The sequence below is a fragment of the Anabas testudineus genome, chromosome 5 (genome assembly GCF_900324465.2).
Source record: "Anabas testudineus chromosome 5, fAnaTes1.2, whole genome shotgun sequence".
Taxonomy (NCBI): domain Eukaryota; kingdom Metazoa; phylum Chordata; class Actinopteri; order Anabantiformes; family Anabantidae; genus Anabas; species Anabas testudineus.
This window is the reverse complement of record NC_046614.1, coordinates 22,102,939-22,127,536: the sequence shown is the minus strand read 5'-3', so window position 1 is coordinate 22,127,536 and position 24,598 is coordinate 22,102,939. Positions and strand designations below refer to the sequence as shown.

Genomic DNA, 24,598 nt, shown 5'->3' with positions numbered 1-24,598 from the left:
AAGGGAGGACAGAGGGCGCTTCCTACTAGCAAGACAAGAGGAAGCAGGAGGGGGAGGAGCAGAGACTGGAGATCAGAGAGGTGGTACGCCTGTAAAAGTGGTGGGGTTTGTTTGAGAGGACTCTGGCACAAGCATTAGGGAGACATCTCCTCCTTTTTCCAATCGAACACAGCTGGAGTGACTGGACCAGTAACCAACCAGACTCAATCAACCGCGACGGAACAGAGAAAGTAGATCACATGGAGAACCAGCATTTCCCGCACACTGTAAATCAGGGTGCAGCCGCCCGCCAGTACTCCACCGTCCTATAGGGGGCACGATCAATGTTGTAAAGTAAGCTATGTTGTTTGTCTTCAGTTTAGTTTAAAAGCTCGTGGGCGGACGTGTTTCCCTTTCACTCCGTGAAACAAACTCTGAACTTAGTGAGCATTAATATTCTGTAATGTGGTTGGTGCAGGTAGAGTGTTCTGCTCTTCAGCAGTAGCTCAGGATCAAGGTGTCAGTCCCATACAAAAAAAGGTCTTTATCTGAAAAAATGCAGCTTGACAAGAGCGTGGGATTGAGAAAGTCGGTCAGAAACTGTCTGATCAGAAAAAGAAGTCAACCAGTGATAAACGTGTGTGTTTTCTTCCTCAGAGACCACAATTCAGGTCAGGAACAGCTAAGAACCAGAGGGAGCACCACCTGGAACAGCAACAGCCAGCAGCACCACGCTCAATGGTTGCATCAACCCACGTAAAGATCAGGATGACAACCCAAATCGTGCTCTGCCCCGACTGCCAACCAAGGCTCAACAACAAACAACACGTGCAGCACTCAACAACCAGCATCAGCATCGCCCGCCGAGACTTTCACATCCTCAGCAGCCACCGCAGCAGCAGGGAGGACAGTGGCAGGAGCAGAAGTCAGGACCAAACAGGAGAAGCAGCAAAAGGGCAGCACAGGGTCAGGCAAGGCAGGGAGGCAGGCAAGTAAGGATTCAGTTGGTGCAAAGGGTGCATGCAGGCAGGGGGATAAACATGGCATTCAGCAACACTAATTAATTGGGTTGCAAAAGATAAAATGCCAAGGCAGGTGGGGGGGGGCGTCGCATCCTGCAGCCCCCACATCTGCTCGACGCCCCAGCCAGCCCTTCCTCCTCGTGCCACAGCTGGTTCACCCTGACTACCCTGGGAGGATAATGAGCATCCTTTCCCCACGCCTGTCTGGGACGTGTTACTGGGCCCTCCCAGTGCTGCCACTTGGTCTGGGGCTTCCCACAAGCTGGCACAGGTGCCAGTCTGATGGGGGGCCTACCACAACCCTGCAGGTCGGGAAACAGCAGTACAGAGGGGGGCAAACGAGGAGGGGTCTTTACGGGTGTAGAGAGCAAGTTTATGTACATCAGCTGACCGCCCAGGTAAACTGCTCCAGTACCTCCCGACAACCTGTAAAGTTAATTACCGAAACTATGACTAACCAGGGCGTCCAGAAGTCTGACTGACCCTCGAGAATCTCAATAACCAACGACATCTGAAGAAGCAGGAAGTGAGAACAGTCTGCATGCAGCTCCCAAACTCAAACTCAGGGTGTTGTCAAACCTGAACACACAACCGTCCTGGGATCATTTATCTCCTCAGTCACGCAGGGGGCGCGGGTTTTTGTTAAATTGGTTAAATGGAAAAATTGAATGAAAGGGTCAGAGCAGTTTTGTTGCTTTTTGTTATTGACATTTTTGCTTTTGATAGTTCCAGTAGAATACGGTCAGAGAGAGGGAGAGAGAGAGAGAGGAGAGAGAGGAGAACATGATTTCTTTGACCTTTGACAAAAAAATGTCTTCTGCTAATTTTATTACAATGATATAAAATCCAAACACTCCCAAGTTTTGCAAAGCGATTAATATTAATGCTCTAGAAGCGACTAGTAGATGATGTTTTTTTATTCTTGGCATCACCAGATGTTGATGTGTTTCCCCACCGTTTTAATGAAGGAGAAGAAACAGCATTTATTCCCCGTGATGTCTCTGGTATTGGCAACATTCTCTTTAGAGTCGGATCATATAAATGTCTCTGTGACTCTGAAGTGTCCAGGATAAGATCATCCGGACTGGAATCAGGCAGAGCCATAATAACTTGTTTTCGACCTCTGAAAGCCTCAGAAGTTTCTGATTTCTGACACTATGGTGAATAGATGGTAAAACTTTTGTAGTAGTGTGAAGACTGTGAACCGCCACACTCGTCTCTTTATGACCTCCAACCTGTTGGGGTGTTAGTACTGAGTAACACAGAAAACACTGGAGAAAGGCCATACGCACAGTTTGGACTAGTCTGTGAGAATTCAGTCTCTTTCCAAAAGTTTAATCACTTCGACTCAACGAATACCCTCATGTAACGTAAGTCCGCTTTTGAAGAGCTTTTCAATCGGCTGGTTCTGTCTAAACCGAGTGTTCGGAGGTCTTATCATTCCAGCTGACTTTTTGTTAACCCTTTTGGTTTCTGTGAACACTCAAAAGGTGAAAGCTGACATCTGTATCACTATGACTACCACTTCAAAGCATAAAGATTTGGTTAAAGGCTTCTGTCAAATTATATGTGAATATTAAGTTCTCCATAGTGAAATCACATATGTGTTATTTTGTTTAGATGCAGCAGCTGATAGACCTTGTTTTGACGTGTAAGAGGAATGCAGAAAATGAGGTGAGGAGGGAAGAAGGAGATGGATGGCTTAAGACACCAGGGAGGAAGAGGAGGCTGGAACAGGAGACGGCAGAGAGGACTCTGAAATACCTGAAGGCATCACAAGAACCTGGAAGACATGACAAGATTCCAGGTGAGAAGACATGAATTTGTCTTAAAACAAAAATTTTTATGTCAGAATAACTTTTAATAAATGACTCAAGCTGAAAGTTAAATTAGGGATCATATGGTCTTTGCATAAAAATGACTCAAAACATTACTGAAACTGTATTCTTAGTTCCTTCTCCACAGCAGTTGTCACAGCTAAATTTAAGACAGAACAGGAGCATCTGGAGGAAAAGATGTCATCTCACATAGCCTGTTGCCATAGAAATTGGTGAAGAGTTGTGATAACATCAAGGACAATTAGAAAAAAAATTAACAGCTTAAAGAACAAATCATGTGGATTCATACAATTATAATATTATATTATATAATTAGTGAATATTATTCTACATTGATTGATCATGCATGTTGCTAATTTTCTGACTTATTTCATAAAATGTATTTATTTATTTTGTCTAAACTTTTTGTGAATTAGATTTTCCTCTGGGTCATTAAATCTAAAAACATCAACATTTTCTTTTACACTGTCAAAGCTATTGTGCATCTTATATGATTGGTGTGCTGTTTACTGATATGTTTTACTTCTGCTTTTTATTTTTAGTTGAAGGAAGCCAGGTCTCTGCCCCTTCCGACTCTCTTGCATCTTTGATTGGCTCAGTGGGTTTGAAGGACATTGATCTGAGTGAAGATGGATCCGATCTAGCTGCCAGACTCCTCAGCCTGCTGACAGGTGACTGGCTGAGAGGGGGCAGCTGTGGATCAGCTGATTAAGCAGTTGACTCCCAGTTCCTTGCCCCTGCACAAGACCCTGAACTCTTGGCTCTTAAATATAGCTGCCTGTCCACTGGGAATAATAATATATTATTATATTATTATTATTATTATTATTATTATTATTATTATTATTATATTATTATTATTATTATTATTATTACTACTACTACTAAAATAAGTGCTTCATTTTGATGCCAAACAAATATTTGAAGTCAAGTGTTACTATTGTTCTCACAGGCCTTAGCCAGGCTGCCCGTGGAACAGCCAGTCAGAGCCCGAGTGAGGGACAAGAAGATGGACAGAGGGAGATGTCTCCGTTTGATAAGCTGGCCACCAAACTGGGCCTGCCCACTAACTGTGACATCGACTTAAGAAAGCAGGAGGAGTTGGAGGTAACGGACGAATATTTGTGTTTGGACGACATTTTAATTTGCTTCTTGTTTGAGTGCTGGTGGTCAAAATCCCAAGTCATCCTGTGTAAAAAGGTATTAAAAAATATGTGAAGAATCTATATGGCTTCAACTTGTTACTGAGACTAAGGAGATGCAAAGAATCCATTTTGAAATCATATACAGTCAACATCTAGAGTTGACAGTGCTGATTATCATTACATGTTGTTATAAAAATAGATTTAATCTTGATCTCCACTTCAGTTCCTTTTTTTTTTCTTATACTCACAAATTGTTTATGTAAAAAACTTGCTCTTGGTTCACGAAGTGTGTGGCCTTGTGTGTGTTTAGGAACAAACAGCAGGCAGCATGAGTAGTTTAGAGGGATTCAGTCCCAGCTCCCACAGCGGTGAGACAAATCACCATGGAGCAGTACGGGGTGGAGGAGGAAGAGCAGGACCGGGGAGGAGAACAGGAGGATACGAAGAGGAGGGGGAAGAAGAGTGGCAGATCCCATGGGTCCTCATCCCTATAACAGGTCTGTCTGTCCAGTCAGCATGTACATAACAAAGGCAGAACATATCCATTATTATTGAGGTATTTTATGTGAACAATCTGACAGAGACATCAACACTAGTCTGCATCTGTCCTGTGCATAAATACTGTACACACTCTATTCTACTTTATCATTCAAGGTGAATTCAGATATGATGTTTTACTGTATTGTTTGAATGGTAGTCTGAATAAAAACAGAGAGGAGGATCTGTGAAGTAAGAAAGCAAGTAAACAGAGCAGATACACAATAGTATGTTTCACACAGTTTAAGGATGAACATCATCCTTTTACATCAGGACACAGGATCACAAATTGCATTATGGTACTTAGCAGATAAGTAAGACACCAAGCCTTTATTTCCTGTCCTTGATCCCACAAGGAATTATACAATATGATGCAACAGCTGAAAGAGAAAATGCAATGATGCTGAAACTTCAGTCATGAAAAATTAAAGTTGATGTTCAAGTCTGAACTCTGTCTACAGGTCTGTGTTCGGAGCGATACACCCACAGAGACAGAACATCCCTCAGGATCCTCGTTTCCAGCACCTCGCCACGGCAACAAGCATCACCACAACAACTGAAACCCCCAGGAGGAGCCCCACCCCGTCTCCTCAGCCCAGTCCGCCTCCCTCCCCCTCTCCCTTCCAGTGCCCATCCCCTGAGCCTAGCCCTCCTCCCTCCCCCTCACAATGCCCCATCACCTGACCCCAGCCCTTCCCCTTCACCCTCCCAATGCCCATCTCCAGAGCCCAGTCTCCCAGCTTCACCATCTCGGTGCCTGTCCCCCGGTTTCCAGTCCTCAGACCTCTCCCTCCCAGTGCCCATCTCCACAGCCCAGTCCTCCAACTTCTCCTTCCCAATGCCCGTCTCCCCCTTCCCCTTCCATTGCCAGTCCCCGAAGCCTAATGAGCTCAACGCACTTAACAAGGACCACAGTGGTGCTAACGAGGAGCGGTTAGCTCCCACAGTCTCCAGGGAGTTCTCAGGTAACCTCTGCCAGCCTGAGTTGATTTTAGATCTAATTGGTGTGTTTGTTTCAAGTTTCAGGCTGTACAGTTTAGATATTGACCATTTTACTATTTCCAACTCTTAATGTGAAAGTCAGGCAAAATGTATTCCCTGTCATTGTTTATTAAAAACCAGCAGCTCACAGAAAGTAGACTTGAAGCTTGAAGGTCTGTGATTTTTGGCCTCTAATGAAGAACTTTAATAATCTGAGTATTTAAATTAAGCTCACTTAATTTGCCACATGTTGCATCTGAATATAAAATTTTAAAAATAATGCAGAAGTTGAGACTTTTTATGTCTTTAGTCAGTTTCGTAAGATAATACGCTGTCCGTCCGCTCTAAACATTACGTTGAACTGCCTTTAGCTTTGATTACAGAATGCATTCTCAGTGGCATCGATTTAATAAGCTTCTGTAATGTTAACACTTATGGACTCTGTAGTGGCCAATCTATGTGTGAAAGTGAGGTGTTGTGCTCCCTGAACCACAGTTGACAAATGGAGCTCCATGAATCCTGACATTGTCATCTTGGACATATTCATGTCCGTGTCATCAGGGAATAAAAATCAATTGATTGAATAACCTGGTCATTCAGTATATTCAGGTAGTCAGCTCACTTAGTTAAATCGAGGTGGTGACTTTTTTTTCGTTTTGGACGTGCAGTGTATTTCCCCTGTCTGACTTGGTCTGTGTCCTGCTGCAGTGTCCATGGACAGAAAAGGGAAACCTCAGAAGAATGAAGAGCCATGTGTTCCTGCAGCTCCAGAGAGGAAGACGTGCCCCTCACCACCAGACCCTGAACGAGGGAAGGAGAATGCTTTGGGTGAACCAGGGTTGGTGAAGGATGTAACACAGAACTTTTGCGGAAGTTTAAAACCAAGTGAAGATTCAAAAGATGTTAATCAAAATAGGAAGCAGGTGGTAGCCACGATACACAAGGTAGCCAGTGAAAAGGAACAAAAGGGGACAAGCAAAGGAGCTGGCAGGTGAATCTGTGTTTCCTTCATCTGTATCCTCTCCTCCTGCTTTTTCTGTCAGAGATATAGACAGCATCGTGGACAAACATCTAGACGACTTCTCTTCAGAGATACAACTCCTTCTGCAGGAGCAGAGTGTTCATTACAGCTTCCCACAGTCCCCACACTCCACCTCAAACACAGAAACCACTGAACTTCAACACGTGCATCCACACAACTCAATATCACAGTTTTCACAGTATGTGTCTTTCTACAACCCCTGTCCTCCGGTCCAGGACTACGTTCACTCACTAAAGACCAGCATTAACAGCATGCTAACAGAGTTTGAGAGATGGCCGAGTCGCAATGCTGACACCAGCCAGACTGAAGCCGATGCCACGTTGGCGAGCACTGTTAGTGCTTTTGTGGCCGGTATTCGAGCAGGTAATGCTACAACAGACGAAGACGAGGTTTCTGCGAGCAGTGAACTCACGACTGCAGATGTCAGCGCTTCGGGGAGTCAGTCTCCTGATGCTACAAACAGCAGGAATCCCCCAACTTCTCACGCCACTTTATCTGTTCCTACCTCTGTATCAGGTTCCGCCTGCAGCACTGCCCAACCCCATCCGCCTCATATCAAGTCCCTGCAGTCTCAGTGGCAACCACAGCAAAGCCACACTTTAGAGATCAATAGGACAGTGACTCAGAATGTCAGACAAACACAGGACAACAGCACCATCAGGACTGGTGTAGAAACTGGGAGCATTACTGCAGCGTCAAACTGTGACAGGACTTTGCTGGGATTTGGTGTCACTTCTAAGCACTTAGCAGAGCCGGTCTCCAGCTCGGTCTCTGTGTCTGTTTCTGGGACTGGCTTAGGCCACGCTCCCCCACCTACAGACCTGAGCTCCCTGATCAGTCAGCTGCAGCCAGAAGTGTTCAGCAACCTGGTGGAGATCATCAAAGACGTCAAGAGAAACTCTCTGCTGTTCTACCTCCACCACACAGAGCCAGAGGACCAGTTCTATCAAGATGTCAAAGTAACATCATGGGCATAATAATAATAATAATTATTATTATTCACATTATTATTAATAGTAGTATTAGTATTACAGGCCTCAATGCCCATTTCATCCACATGCAACATTTTGTATTTGTGTGTGTGTGTGCTTTTATTTTGTAGCAACACCTGTTGAAGCAGGGGAACACCGAGCAGGATCCTGTGGCTTTTTTGAACCAAGAAAACTCTGAAAACAGACTGCTGGTCATCATTAAGAACAAAGACATAGCGGGACACATTCACAAGGTGCTTCTTGATAAGTTGAAGAACTAGTTCTGTTCCTCTGTGTCTTGACTACCAGTCTTTAGTATTTGTTTGTTCATACTGTGATCTATGCAGGTTAACTACTCTGACATCCCATGTTGTTCAGTGTTTGTCAGCCCTAATCTGACTTTACTGTGGATGAGAGCTGACAGTGTCTTTTTTATAGCATCTCTTCTTTGTGCTGCTGAGTTGGTCTTCACTACCTGTTGTGTCATTACTTCTATTTGCCGAAGTTACAGTTGTCTGCAACTGTCGGTGCCAGATAGCTTTCACCGTCACAAACCATGTAACATTAGAGGTGGCGCCAACTGTCTCACAGTGGGTGGAGGTGAGACCCTGCCAGATGTTTAGACTAATTGACGTGAGCCCCTCGGGACGGGCATTAACCAGTCATCTCTGTATATGTGCAGATCAGCCCAGTATAGTCTGTAGTAAGTGTGGTAGAAAATGAGAGCACTACCAACATTGAAGAGGTGTCTCCCCCTAGCTGATAAAGCTGTTTTGTGCAAAACACCTCCTGTGAGCAGCACCACTGTCCCTGGAGAGAATCCCTCAGATCAAACACGTCCCATGTCTTAAAATACTGTTATTGTGAACGAAGCAGTTTATTCACCAGGGCATGAAATCTGCTGGCACTGCAGAATTATATCTGTATTTTTAAATTAAATTTAAGTAACCACAGTCAAATGTGGAACTATTTATTATTGCTAATGCTTAATACTATTTTTTTTCTCATTAGCATCTATTGCAGATGCATTTATTTAAATAGGCAACTTGTGACTAATGTGCGAGATTTGTTTACGTGTTCGTGTGCAAATCCTTCAGATCCCAGGCTTGGTGTCTCTGAAGCGACACCCCTCTGTGGTGTTTGTGGGAATCGATACCCTGGACGACATCAGGAACAACAGCTACATCGAGCTCTTTGTATCTGGAGGCTGTATCATCTCGGATGAGTTAGTCCTCAGTCCAGACTTCATCACTCATGGTATGCCAGAAATTTGCATCCAGAGGAACCAAAGACTTGTTTTTAAACCATTGTAATAGAACTTTTTACACTTACACAAGTCCTACAAGAGAAATATTGAGAAACCTATTTTCAGGAAATAAAATTAAATAAATATTTGCATGAGCTAGAAATGTTTTGGGAATATTTGCATTAGTCTTGTTGTAAATGAGACCAGTGCCTGACTGATTGCGGATTTAACTGTGTGCTGACTAATGAGATGTCACCCTGCAGATCGACTAGGTGCACTGCTGATGTTCCTGGATCAGCATAGTTCTCCAGAGAGTGTTTGGAAGTGGAAGGTCCACTGCAAAACCCACAAGAAATTAAAAGAACAAGCCAGGTACTGATGCTGTCTGCAGTGTGTTATACCCTACATGATAATATGTTTAATACCTTATAAGTTACAGCCCTACTTTTATTTCTAATCCTTAGAAGTCTACTTTGTTTTTGATAGATTGTTCTCTCGATACATATCGTATCAATATATAAGTGTATTAGCTTCTTCTACGATATAGCCTTTGTCAGCAACAGCCTTCTCCTTCAGACCCTCGTCATTTTTATGTTAAAATTCCCGACAGTATGTATGTAATATTTGCCATAAATGGGAGATTGTTTTAGTTTCTGTTGTACTTTCAGTAATTTTAGCTCTGGTTATCGTTGTGCAGAGGCATAAAAGTGTAATCACTCCTTGTTTTTAATACAGAAACGACACCTGTGCCACTTGTTACTTAAGATGCTACAACATCCTGCAGCTTGAGTCCAGATCAGATGGATTCTTACTTTGCCTGGAAGTACTGACAGAGTGAGCTCTGAAGTACAGACAGGAAGATCTTTTAATGTGCCTGTGTATGTTTGTTTGGATGTTAGGTTCAGGAGAGATGCAGCCAACCTACTGGATGTACTGTCAGCCTATCAGAAGCGGCAGATAGTTGAGTTCCTCCCATATCATCACTGCGACATGATGAACCAGCACTCGCCTGACCTGAACTGTCTGATTGAGCTCCAGGGCCGATACACACAGTACCGTCACACACTGTTCCTGACTGGTATGTGTCAGCAGTACGTAGAGTCCAGGTTGCTGATCGCTACCATGGACTCAATCATCACCTAATTAGCTGCTAAACTTAATTGATCACATGAACTGTTGTTTCTTTTAATCAGAGCAACGGTTCGAGAAGCTCGCTGCCTATTCCGATAGCGGCTTCATTGTGGCTGGGATTGAAGAAATTCTGCACGACTTCACCAGACTGGTTGGTTACCATGACATCAAGGACAAGCAGCCAATCATGGACGACCTTCTGGCACCCAAAGGTCAGTTGAGAAAGACATTTGTCTGAACATCTCTAGCAATTTGAGGAGCTCTTAGCTCACCCAAACAAAAATAGCCTTACCCATTTAAATAGTGGAAGCTTTCTCTGGCTCAGTGATGGTACAGAATCATAAACTCACAGTAGAGCCACTTGTCGTGTTGTTGCATTGACTTTGCCCCTCTAGCTGCCACTACACCTGAATCCTAACTTTGACCGTCACAGGATTGCACGTTAATATAAGCTGGGAATCAGCACCGTTGTTTAACAGTAAAGGAATCAAGCTTTCCTCTGATGTGTGTTAAACTAGCAGGTTTGAAAGGCGTGGGGGCTAGCCGTCATCTTTCATATAATTCTTGTGGTCTTTGAATTATATTTCCTCAAAGTTACTGTGACTGCCACTTTATTCCACATATTTTTCTTTCTTGTCAAATCCTTGTGCCTCTGTTACTGTCTCCATGTCTGTGGTTTCTCTCTTGTTGTTTAATGACTGCTCTCCTCTGTTCTCAGGTCTCGGCAGGCAGCTGAGTCACAGTGACTCTGTGTCGGGCTCTGAACGCTCTCCTTCTATCTTCCCAGAACACATCCATCCCCTGTCCTCCTGCGACCAGCCTCAACAGCCTGGCTCCAGACTCCCCTCTCTCCCCCATCTCTCTGACCAGCTTGTCCCAGACGACTCTTGTAAGGAGTCGTCACAACATTCAAACACAGACTACGAAGTGCTGCGACAGGCCATCTCACAGTTCCGGGCTGAGCGTCAGGCGCAGAAAGAGCAGAAACAGCTGTTAGACTCCCAAGTGGATTGTAGCATCAACCCCCTCCTTCAAAATCTACTTTCAAATTCTGTTGGGGTGGGTAGTGGTCTCGTCACGCCCCCTTTAGTTCAGGGAGGTCCCAATGAGTCAGCCCAGCTCACTCCTGGCAGGAAAGCAGTGGCAGCCACTCTGGAGCTGATTCACTCAGCGCTTCAGCCAGAACTAGGGGACCAGGAGAGAAGGGAGGACAGAGTGACGCCTCCTACTCAGAGACAGAGGAAAGCAGGAGGGGGAGGAGCAGAGACTGGAGATCAGAGAGGTGGTACGCCTGTAAAAGTGGTGGGGTTGTTGAGAGGAAGCTCTGGCACCAGCATTAGGGAGACATCTCCTCCTTTTTCCAATCAGAACACAGCTGTAGTGACTGGACCAAGTAACCAACCAGACTCAACCAGCGACGGAACAGAGAAAGTAGATCCACATGGAGAACCAGCATTTCCCAACACTGTAAATCATGGTGCAGCCGCCTCCAGTACCTCCACCTGTCCTATAGGGGGCGACAGATCAAGGTTGGTAAAGTAAGCTATGTTGTTTGTCTTCAGTTTAGTTAAAAGGCTCGTGGGCGGACGTGTTTCCCTTTCACTCTGAAACAAACTCTGAACTTAGTGAGCATTAATATTCTGTATGTGGTTGGTGCAGGTAGAGTGTGTCTGCATCTTCAGCAGGTAGCTCAGGATCAAAGGTGTCAGTCATACAAAACAAGTCTTTATCTGAACAAATGCAGCTTTACAAGAGCGTTTGGATTGATAAGTCTGTCAGAAACTGTCTGATCAGAAAAAGAAGTCAACCAGATGATAAACGTGTGTGTTTTCTCCTCAGAGACACACATTCAGGTCAGGAACAGCCTAAGAAACCAGAGGGAGCACCACCTGGAAACAGCACAGCCAGCAGCACCACGCTCACTGGTTGCATCACCACGGTAACAGATCAGGATGACAACCCAAATCGTGCTCTGCCCCGACTGCAACAGGCTCAACAACAACAACACGTGCAGCACATCAACAACCAGCATCAGCATCTCCCGCCGAGACTTTCACATCCTCAGCATCCACCGCAGCAGCAGTGGGGCGTCGGCATCCTGCAGCCCCCACATCTGGCTCGACTCCCCAGCCAGCCCTTCTCCTCGGGCCACATGCTGGGGCCCCTGACTACCCTGGGAGGAATAAGGAGCATCCTGGGCCCCACGCCTGTCTGGACAGGGGGACTGGGCCCTCCAGGTGCTGCCACTTTGGTCTGGGGCTTCCCACAAGCTGGCACAGGTGCCAGTCTGATGGGGGGCTACCACAACCCTGCAGGTCAGGGAAACAGCAGGTACAGAGGGGGGCAACGAGGAGGGGGCTTTAACGGGATGTAGAGAGCAAGTTTATGTACATCAGCTGACCAGCCCAGGTAACCTGCTCCAGTAACCTCCACACACCTGTTAAAGATTAATTACCAAACTAATTACTAACCAGGGCGTCCAGAGTCTGACTGCACCCTAGATCTCAAATAACCAACGACGCTCTGAAGAAAGCAGGAAGTGAGAACAGTCTGCATGCAGCTCCCAAACTCAGGGTGTTGTCTAAACCTGAACCACAACCGTCCTGGATCATTATCTCCCTCAGTCACGCGGGTTTGTTAAATTGGTTAAATGAAAAATGATGAAATGTTCAGAGCAGTTTTGTTGCTTTTGTTATTGACATTTTTGCTTTTGATAGTTCCAGTAGAAATACTGTCAGAGAGAGGGAGAGAGAGAGAGAGAGAGAGAGAGGAGAACATGATTTACTTTGACACTTTGACAAAAAATGTCTTCTGCTAATTTAATTACAAATGATATAAAATCCAAACACTCCAAGGTTTCAAGCGATTAATAATTTATGGCTCTAGAAGCGACTAGTAGATGATGTTTTTTATTTACTTTGCATCACCAGATGTTGATGTGTTTTCCCACCTTTTTAATGAAGGAGAATAAACATCATTTATTCTCCCGTGATGTCTCTGTATTGTCAACATTTCTCTTTAGTCGATCATATAAATGTCTCTGTGACTGAAGTGTCCAGGATAATAATCATCCAGGACTGGATCAGGGCCGAGCCATATAACTTGTTTTCACCTCTGAAAGCCTCAGAAGTTTCTGATTTCTGATCATCTATGTGAATAGATGGTAACTTTTGTAGTAGTGTGCAGACTGTGAACCTGCTCACACTCTGCTCTTTATGACCTCCACCTGTTGGTGTGTTAGTACTGAGTAACACATAAAACACTGGAGAAAAGGCCATACCTCACAGTTTGGACTAGTCTGTGAGAGATTCAGTCTCTTTCCAAAGTTTAATCACTTCTAACTCAGACTAATACCCGTCATGTACGTAAGTCCGCTTTTGAAAGAGCTTTTCAAATCTGCTGGTTCTGTCTAAACGAGTGTTCGGAGGTCTTATCAGTTCCAGCTGACTTTTTGTTAAACCTGTTTTGTTTCTGTGACTAAAATGTTATCAGCCTCTAGCTGAATCTGAGTTCCTCACTTTCTTGAATGCACCACCACCTCAGCGGTTTCTGACTGAAGGCGTGTCCAGCACTTTGAGGACGTTTTCTACCGTGAGGAGACCTGAGCTGCTTATCTGTCCTCTTTGCATCATAGAGAAGACTTGGATCCACACTGGATCTGAAATTAGAAGCTAAGGAGATGTGAGAACTTTAAAACTGTAAATGAATAAAAGGGTCAGACTGCCTCACACGTCTTCCAGAGGACACTTATGTCTTGTAAAATAGTTCTATGTACCTTTGTACTGAATGTTTGGTTTGTTGTCCTGGGAGCTGTTTGTTCAGTTGTTGTTGTATGTAGAAAGTGTAAAAGACTGGTTTTAACTTAAAAATCTTTTTTATATTGTTTTTGTTTGTTTGTTTTTTACATGATTTGTATTAAAATTGCCTGCGACACCAGCGAATTTGACTCGAGATTTTTCCACTGACTGCACCCTAGACCTCAACAGTAACGAGGTCATGGTACAAGCAGCTCACAGTGGGCATGAAACGTTTATCATATAACGGCCGATTCGAATTTAGTGTTAACATAGTTTGCAAGTTGGAGTTCAGTTCACAACTCTCGTCTTCAGTCTGCATCAAAAATACGCCAAGCTTCAACAGTCCTGAAAGATATTTCAGATGTTCATATCTTGCAAACTGTCCACACGAGATAAAAAAAATAATTTAAAATGTTTATTATCTTCTCAGAGGTCCACTAAAAATAATTTTAGCAAAATGACATTTTCCAAATCAGCTTCTATTTGTCTGTTTCCTCTCTGTGAAGTACAGTTTTGAGGTACTTCTACTCAAGTAAACTACAGATCAGAGGAAAACGATGTACTTTTGTTCCACAAAAGTTACTAATTACTTTTTACAGCCTTAGATTCTTATAAAAATGCTGATGCATCTTTTCTGGATTAACCTACAGTCACTAGGTGGTTAAAATCAGCTTCACCTTTACTGACTGCTGTTTTTGTTCTTCAGGTAGGTAGTTAAGGTAACAACACTTTTTAGTGATCATTTTCACAAACAGCATCAAATTCAGTTTTGTTTTTTATGTTTTACAACCCTATGACCCTAAAACAGGAAGTGACCCGAATCGGCTTCATCCATCCGTCTTCTCCCACTTCTCTGACGTCGCGTCCTGAGGCTTCTCTCCAGAGCGACGTTTTCCAGCTGCTGTGTCTGAAAACACCTGAAGACAGAAGATGGTTTTCTAAACCCTTCAACCAGGTCAGTTAATACTTCATATGAAAAATTACCACAAAGATGAGATGAGAAGTTATGTTGAACATCAGAGAATTTTAGTCTGATAAATGCAGATTTCGTATCATTTCATTGAAATGTTGAATAAAACAAAGAAATACAAATCTAAGCTATAATAAACAAACATTAAACAAGAAGTGTTTCAACATCAACTGGATGAAATTCAGTACAGTTTATTTATTACAGTTAAAATAAATTAAAAACACATTGAAACTGAAAAAAATCACACAAACATAAAAGGAAACAAGCCCCTCGACCAGCAGGAAGCTGAAGAAACAAAACATAATATTTTAATTCATTTAAATAGGTCGACTGCTTCTGCTTCCAGTGTGATACTTTCTAATCTTCAAGAAGGAAACAAACTAAACGTAATACCTGTTTGGTACGGTGTCATTCTTTAAGAAAGTGCATTAAAAAGTGAATTTTAAAATACAACCCTGACATAAAAAACATGTTGCTCATCCATTTACATTCAGTTCATGAGCTGGAGAAAACATGAGCAGTAGTTAGTTTGAAAAGGAGCCGCGAGGTAGAAACGATGAATCAGGTTTATAGAAAATACGAGATGTTTAAAAGCTCAGTCAAGTGCTGATGTTGAGTTTTGTCCACATTCATCTCCAGGTTTTAAACTGGTGGGATGTGTTTTTATCTGTGCGGTTCTATTAATGTAACTGGATGTTCACTGGATGAAACTGTTGCTGACACATTTCCCAAACATCAAGTCTGAACAGAGTTAAAGAGGTCATATTATAGGTGATTCTGGGTGGGGCTCTGCAGAAATACTATAGATTCCATTTATTTTTTTATGATGGACCTTTATGCTGTAGCTCTTCTGACTTGTAGTTTCAGAATTGGATCCAAAATATGACAAAGCCAACAAAGGAAACTACTTTACTGTTACCAACTGCTCTGCTAGTTTGTATGCAACAAATCATTATAGTAGGAAAACCATTACATCTGCAGCACTACTGAAGTCGACAGTAAACTAATCAATAGGTTGTAAAACCATCATCATGGAGTCAAGACTGTTTCTGTACCAAAAAAAAACTGTATGAACAGATGTTTACATTTTCTTCTCCACACAACATGTGACCGCTCTCTAAACACACAATGAACGGCTAAAACTAAGCACCAAAGCCGATGGCTCCAGGGAAAGTCTTGTGACAGTCGACAAAGACCTGAGTTTTTGTTTTGATCCGACTTCTTCTAGAATTTTGTTTTCAAATCTTCTGTTTCTTCATATTTAAGTAAAATGTAAACATAAAGGTTTTCAAGTCTGTCTTAAAAATCAAAGTCAGGTGCCCTTATGACGACTGAAACAGGTTTTGTTGGCTGTAAACCCTTCTCCTGGTACAAGATCCAGAAGATGTGATGGGGACAAACTACACAAACCTCCATCTGTGCCAAAGTGTATTAAAATGTCCCTGGCACTAAAACAATATGTTGATACACTGAATAGAACAAGGACTCGTACCCTTTAGGAACAGAGGAAGTTTACAGTTTAAACCCCAAGCAGACTTGAAACCTCAATCCTTCGCTCCTGCATGTTGTGGCACATTAAACATCCAGATCCAGAGTGTTGGATGACCGAATGAGATGTCGTGGTTCCTCAGAGAACACAGTCTGAGGTCACATGCGGTGTGTGGCAGAGGACGGCCGGAGCTCGTTGTCATGGCGCTTCAGCAGAGGATTCAGGTCCGTCTCCAACTCTTTCTGCTTCTGTAATAAACCCTGAAAACACAAAAACACAGGTTTGTACACCTACACTTGTTAAATATTAAAGTCTGGGTTTAGTCGGCCCCTCGTCAATTAAGTAGATTAAAGCATCTTGTTAGCGTGTGTTGTGTTACCTGCCGTAGCTGAGCCAGGCCTCTCAGGATCTCCTGCTGTCGGTGGGTGTGGGTGTTACGAAGCAGTTCCGGGTGGAGGAGGGCGTCTCGATGAGAGGGAGCAGGAACAGACGCTGAGCTCTTAGGAGGATCTTCTGACAAAGACAAAGTAAGTTTAAATACAGCAGACCTTAGTGGCAACTCAGGCAGCAACAAGCGATCATTTTATTATCCATTGATTTGTGTATTTACTAATATAACCTGGAGAAAATCATGACATTTTAAATTTGGTTGTTTTTATCCAATGAACCGACCAAAAATCAGGATTTTCCAATAACTTTCCAGGAAGTAAGGCGCACTTTATGGACAACTGGTCATGTGAAATAAAACTTAATTATTCTCAGTCTTAGGAATTTCAGATGGATATAAATCTCTTCATGAACAATATTTACTTTTACTACTACCCCATTAACTGTGTATGCTTTTCATGGAAAATGTCTTAGTAAAAATCCCACAAATATAAATATATAAAATCAAATACAATGTTTAGGATATGACAAGAAACTTTTCCAGGATATTATCTAGAAAATAAAGGACCTGTAAAATGAAGCATTACCATCACTAATAAATATGAACGGTTCATTCTGTGCCTCCTTTTTATCACATCACCCTCTTATTTGTAGAACAGAGACTATATGTAATGATCTCTGACCTGTGTATGTGTCAGGTAGGGGGGTGTCAGCAGGCTCCAGTGGGTCCAGGTTGAAGACTTCGTCAGTGCGGACATAGGGAATGAACTCCAGGACTGAAGGAGAAGGACTGGAGGCCTGACGACTTTGCACTCTGTGTCTGACGGCAGGGACAGGAGGAGAGCGGCCCCTGAGGAAATGTGTTAATTAAAGTCACCACTTCATCTTAAATATCAATTCCAATTTTATTTATACATCAATTATAATAAAACTTACAACATCCTCTGTCTTTACACATTTTAAATTGAACAAATCTCCCCATCTTATAAAATAAAAAAGAGCCACAGGAGAAATCGCTTCTCCAGGACAGATAGACAAGCAAAGTTTTGTTTTGTCTGACAGAATCGTATATTATCTTAACCTTCCAGGACGAACCTCTTCCTCTGTCAGCTTTATTTATTTTAAGGTGTTCTTTTGGAGTCGGGGGTTTACTGTAATGAGAACTGCTCACCTTTCAGTGTGGACGGCTGCAGAGATGTTCTGTCCATTGGAGACACACTCCACCTGAAAAGTCAACTGTCATTAACACACATCCACCAAAAGCTTCAGGGACATAAATCATCACCTGAAAGCAGAGAGAAGAATTCAGTGGTACCTTCCTGTTGGGACTGGTTCTCGTCTGTGTGGGGTTGGAGCAGAGACGTGGCTCCTGGTTCTGAGGAGCAGGCTCAGTCCTGGACAGACAGGCCCTCTCCTGCAAGGCGAGGAGCTCCGCCTGCCTCTTCAGTCGACTCTCCTGTCTGTTCCTCTGCAGAGAAGCAGGGTAACGCTCGGAGGCTGGAACAAACCGACGGCTGGGTCTGAAAAGGTTGAGTTCTTTAAACCCTGAAGAACTAAAGAGTAATTTAACCTGAAATATACCAGACTGTTAAAGTGTAACTACATTAATCTAAATGTTTCTACCTCTGTGTGTTCCACTCTGGTCTCCTCTTGTCTCTCCTGCTCCTGTCTGTCCTGGCAAACGCCTCGTATGGGTCTCCTCCTCCTCCTCCTCCTACTTGCAGGCAGATGTTCTCCTTGCCTGTTGTCATTGCTCGGCTCCTGCTGTGTGGAGGAGCGGGCGTCCGGTACTGTGCAGAGACACCTTCTGAGGGGGCTGCTTCTACACAGAGAGAGGAGGAAAATAAGCTTGAATATAGTAATAGAAATATAGAAATCTGTCAGTAATGTTTATTGTACTCTGTTTTATAAAAATCATGCAGCAGCAGTAGCTATAAAAGTAATATGAGGTAGTGATAGATCAAGTACCTGTCTGTACAGCGGTGTCTTTGTATATGACCGCATCCTCCAAACACTCACCCTGTCTTGTAACTGCTGAACACACACACACACACACACACACACACACACACACACACACACACACACACTCAGGATAAATGATATAAAAACACCGTCTCTTTACAGCAATTTAAGAGTGTTTTATGTTAAAGAGTAAGGTATGTAAGCATGTATGAAATGCATTGACAACTATGAAAAGGTTTGTCCTGCAGAAAGACTCTGCTGCATCTCTACCATCTCAACATGGTACTGGCCAATCACAAGACCCTTTTAGGGGAACTACAGCAGGTTCAATTCATTCATGGTTCTGACAACGTTGCTCCTATTTAACAAATCTACTTTTTAATAAATACACTCGTACCCAGAGGAGAACGCAGCGTTAACAGAACCAGCTGAGGAGAATCAGTGTTAGGCTCAGTGAAGTCAGATAACTCCATGATCAAGTTGAAATCACTTGGTCAGTAAAGCACAGTAAACCAAGGGGTACTGGGGTCAGCTTTGCAGTAATATTGCAGTAGGCGCTACTCACCACCGGGCTCTAGTGTCTCCTGTAATCTTTCCACACTGTGAACTTTCTTTGACAGCTCTGCCTGATGTTTCGTCTGCTCCTGGGGGACAAACACATACAGTCAAACACCAATACAACAGAAACTACAGACAGAACTGTATTTTGCTCACATACTGTACATGACACATAAAAATAGTTCGATGCCATGTGGAAATATCGTGCAGTGTGTACCTGTTGCTCCCCGACCTTTTGCCGTTCCCTCAGTGAGTCCAGCTCGTACTGTCTCTGCAGCATCTCCCTCTCCAGTGACACCCTCCTCTCATCCTCTTCTTCCTCCTCTCTCCTCCTTGCCTCCTCCTGCTCCCTCTGCCGCCGCCGCTCCTCCACCTGTGCCTCAATCGCTCGCTGGAACCATACAGGAGGAGAGACAGTAAAAGTTTAAAGGAAGCTAAAGCGATAAAACCTTAGTGTCCCTCCACCTTGTCCTCATCCTCCTCCTACCTGCTGCTCCAGCTGTTTGAGCCGTCTCCTCTCTCTCTCCTCTATCTGGGTGGGGTCCAGCAGGGCAGTCATAGTCCTCACATAGCTGAATAAAGGAAAACAAAGAATAATAAACATTTACTTTCATTACAATAAAAACAACTTTAACATAATTGTTCAACAGACATTTCCTCAAAAACTGTTTGGTCCAGACTCCAACAAGAAACTGCAGAAGTGAGATGCTAAACAGCCACATGATTTCTGATCTGACTGCTCTGAGAGTGACCGCACTGTCAGAGATCAGATATGAATCAGGCCATGAAATTGGTCCAGATCTTATTAAAAAATGGTTTGTTTGATTTGCACTTCTGAGAAAAAAAAGACACATCAGTCACTTTAGCCTTTTCAGCTGTACAGTGGCCACAGCCAGGGTTAGGGTTAGGGTTACCATGACCCTAACCCGGCCATGAAGCCGTTGATCCATTCATACCTGGCTTTGTTCTGGTACCCGCTGGTTATATCCACACTGACTGCTCCAACGCTCTCTGCGCCACAGCTACTTGTGTCCCAGACCAGGGACAGGCTGGAAGAGGGCTCCCACTCCCCCCGCTCAGAGCCATTAGATGGAGCAGGAGGTGGAGCTGACGGAGCTGACGGAGCCACAGTCTGGACAGGAGGTCTCCTCTGCAGGGAGTCAAAGTGTGTGGCCCAGAGCTCGTGGTCTTCCGTCTGCAGACACCAACACGTTCAAAAACAGTAAAGCCACAAACATAAAAGACAGACCATCACAGAGTAGAATCATTAACCTCAGTTAATCTGTTTCTGTTTGGTTTCTACTCTGTTTCTGCTGCACTGGTCTGGTTTTTATAAAAAAGACTCAAGATTCTTATTAGGTTTCTACTTTGTGACTACTACCTGCTGGGTTTCTATTCTGTCTCTGTTATACCTGTCTGATATCTACTATGTTGCTGTATGTGTTTCTACTGTGTTTCCATTGCACCTGTCTGGTTTTTACTCCATCTCTGCAGTACCTGTAGGGTTTATACAATCTCTTTATTTCTCTGTGTCAGCTGCACCATTCCTGTACCTATCTCTACTCAACTCTATTTCTTCTGTACTTGGATTCTACTCTGTGTCTATTGTAACTGTCTGGCTTCTACTGTTTTTACTGCACCTGGCTCTGTAGCAGTTTCTCTCGTCTCCTGCGCTCGGTCATCTCCTCCCTCTGTCGGTCCAGTTCGTCCAGCCAGCGTCTCCTCTGCTCCTCTCTCCTCTCCACACTCAGCACCTCCTCCATCGGCATGACGTCCTACAGACAAATCACAGTTCACACAATAACTTTAATGACTTTAAAAAGCATTTTTTAAATGTTATAATGTGGATTTTCATGAAGCACTTTGCATGATTCATGTGCAAAATTATTTATTATTATTATTATTATTATTATTATTATTATTATTATTATTATTATTATTTTCCCGAATTGTTTGTTACAAGCTGCTGTGTATAGATATGCTGCCCCATAAAACAACAAACTTTAATAACAGGTCAGTTTTACCCCAAGTTTGAGGCTGGATTTGATGGCTGCAGGTTGTTCTCTGTGGCTGATGGAGCTCTGGACTGATAACACACTGTCCCTGTCTTCCTCAGCCTGAGATAAACACACAGAAATATATGAAATATTAGAATATTGCATAAAAAAGAAGTGGGTTTCCAAGCTTTGTCAACATTTAATAAATCTGTAAAATGTTATATTAAAAAAAACATAAATAATACAAATTCAAAGCATTTCAATCAGTATGAGATGAACACACTTACTGTACGTTTACAGATGTATTATTTATATAACAGGTGAAACTATCAGCACCTCAGTTCAGTTTGTTGTCAGAGGTGTTTGGTTCTTGAATGTAAATAAAACTGCGGTCGTCTCATATGCTGTAAAATGTCTTGAAGTACATTTGTGATTTGTGAAACTGGGCTGATATATATATATTTATTTGTCCCCACCTACACACAAAGTGAAACTAAATAAATAAAAATAAGTGGTGAAATATGTGTCATACCTGGAGCCTGCCAGGGGCTGAACGCTGCTGCTGTTTCAATGCCACTTGCTCATCTAACACAGAGACACACACTTGTCAGAACTAATTAATAAAACCATACTAAACCAATGTTTTATTCAGCTGTATGTTCTGATAGTTTTTAAATCAATAATTTAGGGTATTAAATGTCTAACTAATGCAGTGAGACTTTTCACAGTTTTACACTCTGCTAAAAATTGGACAAAAACACACAGAGCTGGAGAAACGGTCAGAATGTCTGTGGGTTTGTTATTATACAGTAATAACTCAAGTTTTAAAATGGATGCGTGTGTGTTTACCTAGCTCTCTCCTCCACTGTGCCCTTTTGGCATCGATTGCTGCTCTGCTGTCCGACTGCTCCTCCAGCCAGCTGAACAAACATCCAGACAACCTGGACAATAGCAACAACATTCTGTTTTTAACCACTATTTTAGAAATACTGATTTGCACACTATGATCCTTAATTTGATCTGACCTGACTAGTACTGCTGGCATGTCCTGAATTGTAGAATCACTTATTGTGTAAGTACCTATTAAAGAATAACTTTTAGATCCCTGTACATTAGATGTTGTCGTCTTTATCCTGAAGACCTCTCTTCGACCAGCAGAATAAACATCATATTCAAACGTCTGCTGGGGGGAGTTCCTCACCTATTGTCTTTATCCTGTGAGCTTCTAGTTGTGTCAGTTACCCCTCCTTCTCCTTCATTCTTTATGTCTTCTCCTCCTCCGCTGTCTTCCTGCTTCGTGTGTCCTCCTCTTCCATTCACTGAGGAGCAGGATTTTGAGTGTGTTTGAAAACATTAGAGTTGGATTGGATTATACTGATAAGAAGTATATTGTCACAAATGGGTACAAGTAATAAATTGACTAATTGCTTCTCAGAAGCATGCCTTATTTATATTTTTATTTTTGAGTATTTTGCTACTGTTGACTCAGTTTGTCCAGGATTTCCCTGTTTACTCATGCCACTATCATTGTTAAGACCATCCCTACACACACCTTCAGTTCTGTGGTTCTCTAAAAGGTGATGGCCATTGTTGGAGGTCTCCACAGTGTTGAGGATCTGCTGGAGTTGCTCACTTGTCAGACACACCACGCTGTCCTTCGATCCTGTGTTCCCACTGGCCAGTGTGTCCTTTCGGCTACCTAGTGTCATAACTTTCTGAGGCTGTCCTGTTTTCTTGTTGGATCTCAGGGCACCACCAGCAGAACTGTGTTTATGTCCCTCTGACTTCACCTTTAGCACACCCACACACAGAGAAAGAGCAGGTGAATGTGCATTAGAAGAATGAAGGGTCAAGAGTGAAGCAAACAAATAAGACGGAGTATGACGCTTACCTTGGCCACAGCTTTGACATCGCCTCCTTTGATCTCATTTGTTTTGGATGATGTCAGATTAGTGCTCCTCTCTGCAGTCTTGGCGGTATTGGAGGTGAAAGAAGTAGCTGCTCCTTCAACCTTGCTCCTGCCTGCTCTGTGCCTCGCTGCCTGGTGACGGACTGGACGCTCCTCTTCAACTTCTTCCACATAGGAAGGCTGTCTGGAGCTAAGGATGTTAGCCGCTCTGGGCCTGAAGGACGGCTGCTGAGAATTAAACTAGATTAGCTAAAACTATAAAAAGTATAACTATGCAACTATAGAGTTGTGCTGTTTACTGCAATATGTCATCAAAGTGGATTCACCGGTGCAGTTGTATAAAAATGTAAAGATCGGGCTAAAAAAATATTCTTACCTTTTTTGGATTCTTCTCCACACCTGCAGTGGAAAAATATATGACATATTTCCTGTTAGAATGCGTGAACCTTACAGCTCTTAAACTATTAGTCATCAGTCCTATCCTAATAAATTTACCATTTTAGCATAGACCATATGCAAACAACTTGGGGGTTGATTAGGATCTAATCAGAAGACCAGATACATGAGTGAATGTTCCATGGAAACTAACAATCATAAAAGCTGAAATGTCTCACCATGACTGAGTAAAATCAGCTTGGGTTTTCCATTTTCAAGTTCAAACAGCAGGCCATCTCTGTTCACAAAAACAGGAGATATCAAGCTTAACAACAAAAACACAATAGCATAAAAGAGTTGACTAGAACAACTACTGTATTGTGTACTGTCTGTAAAGCGCCAGCTCCTGTTTCCAAAGTGTTTTTTGATTGTCATAGTGCACACAGCCTGTAGTATTTGTTTTAATTGTGGGACAATGATGAGCTAAACTGAACAGACAGGTCTGAGGGTTACTGTATCCTGTAAGTTAGAGACTAGTTAAGAATAGAGTGTCACTGTTGGAATATATATTAATTTAAAATATCTCAGTCTGTTCGGCCTCTGGTATAACACCAAAACTTTTTCTTATTTTCAGATGAGCAGATACACATACAAATAGTATTTTAAGTATATTCCTGTCCACCTCAGTCATACTGTTATTAACACGCCACACTTTCACCATAAAGTTTAACAGCATAGCACAGGTTCATTTTGTTTCACAGTTCTACGTCTTTATTAGAGCCCTGACGTGTAATTTATTGTTCTTTTTTTTTCTCTTGTGGACCAATTACAACGAGACTAGATTACAGAAAGCAACGATGCTGCATCAAAGCTACAACACGTTGTCTATGAAGCTACATGCTTCTTATTTGTGTTATCTGAACTGTGTATGTACGACAAATCATGTTGCATGTTTTGGTAAAAGCTTTTTGTGGAATTTGCAAAGGTTGGCTGCGAACAACACGATACTGCCCGTCTAAGTAATTTCACTGCGACACATTCGGACAATAAGATGTTAGCCTAGCTAGCTAATGTTAATTTGAAAATAAAAAGACTCACCCGAGATTCATACCGACAGGAGATGTTTACCGAGACTGCCGCGCGTTTACTGAAAACTTTATAAAAACTCAAAATACAAGGTTACTGTAGATTATGTAATTTAATAAAGGTGTTTATTGTCCCGTTGTTTTTTGGATTTGCCGAACTGCAAGACACGCCAC

At 42.8% G+C, this 24,598-nt stretch overlaps 2 protein-coding genes across 6 annotated transcripts; one reads left to right on the top strand and one right to left on the bottom strand.

Moving 5' to 3' along the window:
- The first annotated feature begins 2,485 nt into the window (after positions 1–2,485).
- LOC113153501 lies at positions 2,486–13,825 on the top strand. The gene is given in 17 exon segments (XM_026347158.1): positions 2,486–2,491; positions 2,622–2,808; positions 3,382–3,510; positions 3,792–3,946; positions 4,295–4,481; positions 4,983–5,015; positions 5,018–5,193; positions 5,195–5,486; positions 6,211–6,353; positions 6,451–7,503; positions 7,647–7,769; positions 8,613–8,772; positions 9,025–9,133; positions 9,661–9,839; positions 9,955–10,104; positions 10,611–11,421; positions 11,732–13,825. Coding segments are annotated over 16 exon segments (4,422 nt in total). The 5' UTR covers positions 2,486–2,491; the 3' UTR covers positions 12,267–13,825.
- Positions 13,826–14,797: 972 nt separating this feature from the next.
- ccdc66 (coiled-coil domain containing 66) lies at positions 14,798–24,598 on the bottom strand. 5 transcript variants are annotated; one of them, XM_026348428.1, is made up of 21 exons: positions 24,438–24,598; positions 23,579–23,637; positions 23,341–23,363; positions 22,947–23,192; positions 22,608–22,845; positions 22,257–22,374; positions 21,905–21,996; positions 21,588–21,640; positions 21,083–21,175; positions 20,699–20,833; positions 20,015–20,253; positions 19,546–19,630; positions 19,276–19,449; positions 19,066–19,144; positions 18,504–18,566; positions 18,159–18,357; positions 17,851–18,055; positions 17,707–17,759; positions 17,219–17,385; positions 16,528–16,661; positions 14,798–16,408 (listed from the first exon to the last, which is right to left on the bottom strand). In XM_026348428.1, the coding sequence occupies exons 1-21, from the start codon at positions 24,446–24,448 to the stop codon at positions 16,307–16,309; spliced, it is 2,568 nt and encodes an 855-aa protein (XP_026204213.1). In that variant the 5' UTR covers positions 24,449–24,598; the 3' UTR covers positions 14,798–16,306. The 5 variants fall into 5 exon arrangements, with proteins under 5 accessions (XP_026204213.1, XP_026204214.1, XP_026204209.1 ...); XM_026348429.1 differs by having other exon boundaries at positions 18,504–18,569; positions 19,291–19,449; XM_026348424.1 differs by having other exon boundaries at positions 14,799–16,408; positions 18,504–18,569.